General features: G+C 49.1%; 1 protein-coding gene across 1 annotated transcript in view; it reads right to left on the reverse strand.

The window, feature by feature from the left end:
* ANKMY1 (ankyrin repeat and MYND domain containing 1) overlaps positions 1-5,477 on the reverse strand; it is a gene marked incomplete at both ends in the record, with an annotated part of 30,210 nt that extends 24,733 nt beyond the window's left edge. The window contains 2 exon segments of the mRNA XM_082009117.1: positions 2,904-3,050; positions 5,355-5,477. Of these exon segments, the coding sequence (XP_081865243.1) occupies positions 2,904-3,050; positions 5,355-5,477 (270 nt within the window).
* Positions 5,478-6,000: the final 523 nt, after the last annotated feature.

The following is a 6,000-nucleotide window of genomic DNA, read 5'->3' on the forward strand; positions in this document are numbered from 1 at the left end:
ATCAGAGGGCCAGAATGAGGATCTGGGGAAATACAGGCCTGTCAGTCTGAACTCAGTGCCCAGAAAGGTTATGGAGCAGATCATCGTGAGTGCCATCACATGGCATGTACGGCACAACCAGATGATCAGGCCCAGTCAGCATGGTTTTATGAAAGGCAGGTCTTGCTTGACTAAGTTGATCTCCTTCTATGACATGTTGACCCACTTAGTGGATGAAGGAAAGGCTGTGGATGTTGTTTATCTGGACTTTACTAAAGTCTTTGACACCATTTCCCTCAGCATTCTCTTGGAGAAACTGGCTTGGATGGGCATACTCTTCACTGGATAGGAAACTGGCTGTATGGCCAGGCCTAAAGAGTTGTGAATGGAGTTCAATCCAGTTGGCAGCCAGTCAAAAGTGGTGTTCCTCTGGGCTCAGTATTGGGGCCAGTTCTGTTTAATATCTTTGTCAATGATCTGGGTGAGGGGATCGAGTACACCCTCTGTAAGTTTGCAGACGACACCAAGTTGGGTGGGAGTGTTGATCTGCTTGAGGGTAGGAAGGATCTACAGAGGGATCTGGACAAGCTGCATTGATGGGCTGAGGCCAACTGTATGAGTTTCAACAAGGCTCAGTGCTGGGTCCTGCACTTGGGTCACAACAAACACAGGCTTGGGGAAGAGTGGCTAGAAAGCTGCCTGGTGGAAAAGGACCTGCGGGAGCTGGTTGACAGCCGGCTTGAATATGAGCCAGCAGTGTGCCCAGGTGGCAAATAGCATCCTGGCCTGTATCAGAAACAGTGGCCAGCAGACTAGGGAAGCGTGGAGTAATCGCTGAGGGGTACTTTGGAAATTTACCCTCTAAGAACAGCCTTGAAACCAGGTGGAACATAGCACTCATGTACAACGGGTCTGTGCCATGGAGACTCCCTGAACGGCCTTGGATGTTGGCAACATCAGGGGCGCCTGGTGTGCTGACTCTGGGAGAGATTACATGGAGGGTGGAGCGGAGTGGAGACCTCGCGGCTACGCTCTGTGAACAGGGGAGTTTAGGGATGCACAGGATGTACATTGATAAGCTGCGCTTACAATGTCCTGGGCCAAAGACCTGTCAACTTTGATGAAGTGCTGTACTTAGAGTGAACTTTGCTAATTATAATATCATTATAATACTAAAACGCACACCCCTCTCAAAAGCTACCACCCCCCAAGGTGCGACCCCTCCTCAATGAGTGTGCGCACTGAATTTTTCCTAGTCTGTACCTTTAAACGCGAAGCGAGAGAATTCTGCACCAATCCTGATAAAGGTATGTATGACTAGAGTCACTCAAGCTCCACCTGCAAAGTAAAACACTATAAAATAATGTTTTAAGAGCTGGATGTTAGGGAAGATACCATCGTCATGTACCACTCTAACTTCTGGGATCAGTCGACGGGCTGAGCCTCTCTTCCCCCCCATCAGGACGCCGTTGGGTAAGATTCGAACCCTTGGTCATACCAAGTGCCTTCCCGGGAAACTTAGAAATCTCTATATAGAGTCACTTTACATCTTTTAACGCGTTTATAGCCAAGTAGTGTCCCTCGTAGTTTTAGCATTTGCACGTGCTTTATAGGTAGTGAATTTATCACCAGCAATCCAAAGAACCTGTATATCTGTTGCTTCAATAAATCGCACTGTTGATTGACTCAGCCGTGTGTTTAATAAATCGCACTATTGATTGACTCAGCCGTGTGTGGTCCCTGAACGCGACCGTACCTCTGAGTGCGGCCGTGTTAGTTCAGGAGGTGTCCGGCTGAGCAGGTAGTGTGATGTTAGTAGTGCATCCGGACCCGTGATAGTCCAACAAAGGTGTTGGGCGCGACCGGACTACTAACGGTTGTCCCTGAACGCGACCGTACCTTTGAGTGCGGCCGTGTTAGTTCAGGAGGTGTCCGGCTGAGCAGGTAGTGTGATGTTAGTAGTGCATCTGGACCCGTGATAGTCCAACAAAGGTGTTGGGCGCAACCGGACTACTAACGCTGACTTTGGGCATCACTCAGAACCTAAGCTCAGCCGCCCCCAGTCCCTCTGATATCTGAGGATCGACTGGAAAGCAAGGGGGTTTAGTTTCTGCCAAATTGCTCTGCCTCTTAACGCAACAGGAAGTGATCGTCCTCCTGTACTCAGCATTGGTGAGACCGCAACTTGAATGCTGTGTTCAGTTTTGGGCCCCTTGCTACAAGAAAGACATTGAGGTGCTGGAGTGTGTCCAAAGAAGAGCAACAAAGCTGGTGAAGGGTCTAGAGCACAAGTCTTATGAGGAACGGCTGAGGGAACTGGGGTTGTTTAGTCTGGAGAAGAGGAGGCTGAGGGGAGACCTTATCACTCTCTACAACTACGTGACCTTTCACGTACAACCTCCTTAGGTTGTAGCAAGGTGGGTGTCAGTCTCTTTTCCCTAGTAACAAGTGACAGGACAAGAGGAAACAGCTTCAAGTTACTCCAGGGAAGGTTTAGAATGGATATTAGGAACAATTTCTTCACCAAAAGGGTTGTCAAGCATTGGAAGCCCAATGAAGTCATCATACCTGGAGGTATTTAAAAGACGTGTAGACGTGGCACTTAGGGCCATGGTTTATTGGTGGACTTGGTAGTGTTAGGTTAACAGTTGGACTCGACTCAATGATCTTAAAAGTCTCTTCCAACCTAAATGATTCTATTATGTCCTTCAATATCTCTCTGTGCAAATCTGAGTACAGCAGAAGCTAAGCTGTTGAAAAGAGTGCCCTAACTCACTGGATATCAAAGCATGATGATTTTGCTCTAAAGAACTAAAACACTAAGTGATCTGCTTGAAAAAAGCTCACACCCAAATTTTCCTGTACTTATGCTGACTTTGGAAGGCAAGGAAATCACAGTATTAGCACAGCATTTTTCCCTTTACCTGAAATTTTCTGCCATCCTTCCGTTCCAGGGTCCCATAGCCTTCTATATGGCCAAGATAAAGAGCTCCTGTGAATTTGGAACCATCAGGCCAGCAGCAAATCCCCTTCCCATGGCAGTGGTCCATGTAGAACTGTTCCACATATCTCTGTAATCCACAAAAGAGTGTAAGACAATAACAGTGATACAACTAGCAGGACAGAAATAAGTGAAATCACCTCCTTACTGCAACTGAGCAGGACTAACAATGTGCAGGAAACTGACACATGAAGAGGCTGAATCTGTTACACAGTTAAGAAAGGGCACAGTCTCAACTTCATTTTGGTCACAGGCTTCAAAACTCAGCCAGGTTTTTACCAATTTCTCTAGAGCCTCTTCCATCATGTAGCAATCAGTAGTTCCCACTACTTCAGCAAATGTGTCTCAGCATTCATATCCTTGGATACATTGCCAAATGATGCAGGCTAAAGCAACATCTATTCAATCGTTCAACAGCTTTCATAAAGACCTGTATGCCAATACACATTTACTGTTCTGCATTGAAAACAAAAGGGAAATCGGCAGAACCATAAAGTCTTCAACTGTCAGATGCAGGTGAAGTGACTGGTTATTAAAACTTTACACACCACTTGCTTAAAAGATAAATATGACTGCTGCTCCAAAACTGGCATTCTTACCCTCCAGTAGAAAGCACTGACAAAATTTCATATCATAGGTAAACATAATGCTGGATTGTATGAAAGTGGCAGATGCTAAGTCAAAAGGTTGTTCATCACCCCGTTTCTCTTCAGTGAAGAAAACCTTAGATACCAAGCTGCTCATCTGACTGTTCTTGACTGAAATTTCATCAATTGTCATTGATTTCAGCCACAAACATGTTAAGGTGCTCACTATTTTGAAGAAAAATAGACATCTGGAAGATATTTTATATAAATTAATCAAATTGTGATAACTGGATAAAAAAATCCTACTTAAATCAAAAGCTCAATTCCTTACTCCTTCTGGTGCATTAAAAATAATAATAAAATTTGCAGCCTTGACACAATCTTGGTATTTTGTGACATAAAAGGAGTGACTACCCTTAGCTTAAAAAAAAAAAAAAGCATAACATTATGATGGTAATAGCAACAGCACACACAGCAGCCATTTCCTATTTTCTCTGAGACTGAGAAGAGACTACATCATCCAATCAGGAGAGCAAAGCATATTATCTGAAAACTTGTATCCCATTTTGCATTTTATTAGTGGATGTGTTACCAAGCCAGACACTGATACATTTATGTACTTTCTGGAAGGTTATTAATTACATAATTGGTTTAACGTTTAAAGATTTCTTTAGCCTAATAACTGTGTGATTATGTTTAACAACCTACTGTCATAGTCCTTAGGCTATACTTGCCTCAAGGCTAACATTTCAGCTATGTGTAAATAGTTAATCACAAGGAAGGTGTGCGTGTAGAACCAAGAGGCCTCATGAAATTAAAACAAAGAAGAGTTAAGAGCAAGGACTGAGAGATTAATGTGTACTGAGAAGATACCTTAACCTTGAGGATAGAAACGTCCTAGCAGGAGTGCTCAAACAAGGATGATAAGAAAGAATCGCTTGGCTGAACAACAGAAGAGGCAAACATCCAAGGAGAAGAAACTATCCTCAGGGGACCCGTAACCATAAGGGGGAAAAAGGAGTAGGGGGCTAACTCCCCAAACGACCACCGATGACTGGCCGAGACCCCCACGCATGCATAGTGTAGTTTTGCAATGCCAGCATTATGTAGTAGATGATAGGCAGGGAGGCAGAGATTTCTCAGAAAATGTAATGAATATGTACAGCTTGTTACAATAAAAGAAGTGCTTATGAAACTCCAGACAGACACACTGTGCGGAATTATCCCGTGTCTCCAGCGCTGCAATAAAGAATGCCTGCCTTCTACAACTTCAAACTAAGTGATAGAGGGTTTTCTTGCTGACTTTGTCGGTAACAACATGGAGTGACAGAAACACTCGGAAGAGCAGTAAGGGCTGATTCACCTGGTGAACGTGCTCTCAGACGTCACACGGACCCTAGGAAAGCATTTGCCTTATACAGAAATAAGATAAAACTAACTCATTTTGCAGCAGTACAGGGCAAGCAGGTAGAGGCAGCCCTAGGAACACCTGCATTTTCAGAGACCCCTTTCCTTCCAACGAGGCGATGCCGTGAAAGCATTTCCTCCAGAGCATCCCTTCACCTGTCCCACGGACGGACCGGGCCCTCCTGCGAAGCACACAAAACCAGCCGGGCAGGACAGGCAGGCACGGTGCCTCACCCGCGGCCTCCCTGCGCCCGCAGCAACGTGGGGGCCAGCCGGGCCCGCGGGACGATCGTACCCGGGCGGGAAAGAGGAGGCGCCTCAGACGGCCCCTCTCCCCGCCGGGCTCAGGCCCACAGCCCAGCATCCCGGCGGCGGCGTACCTCGCCGGTTCCTGGCCCGCGGGGCAGGCCCTGCCCGGTGTAGGGGCCGCAGCCGGCCGCCCTCGCCGCCTCTCTGCCCTCAGTAACCGGCTGACGGGAAACTCGCCCGGCGCCGACCGCCATGGCAGCCCCACCGGCAGCGCTCCCGGCTCCGGCCGGCGGGATGCGAGGCCCCGCGTCGCCGCGCGGCGCGTTGCCGTGGATACCCCGACGGGACTGGCCGGGGCGGGGGCAGGGAGGGAGGCCCCACGTCTCCGCGGCGGGGCCTCCCCGCTCCGTCCCGCCCGTACTGCCCCAGCCAGGATCGGTTGAAGTAGCGGCGGGACCACAAGCCTGAGGAGCGTCCGCCCCGCAGCCCTCGGGGCGCTTCGGCCTGCTCACGGCCGTGGAAGGCAGAGGTCGCTCCCCGCGGGCAGGACCCCCACACTAGCGGGTGCTGTGCCTGCATGGCTGCCCGGGAGGGACAGCGGGTCGACCCCTGAGCTTGGCCCTGCTCACCCCCTTCCTGCCACCCCCTTCCAGCCCCTGCCGCAGCCCCTGGCCCTGCTCCTCAGCCGGTGCCTGCGCCGCTCCACCGCCGCGCTCAGAGCGCCGCAGCACTCCTGGCCAACTCGCTCAGCCTTGTCCCCGCTGACATCGTACCAAA

Source organism: Phaethon aethereus (genome assembly GCF_964289735.1).
Source record: "Phaethon aethereus genome assembly, chromosome: 20".
In the NCBI taxonomy this organism is placed as follows: Eukaryota; Metazoa; Chordata; class Aves; order Phaethontiformes; family Phaethontidae; genus Phaethon; species Phaethon aethereus.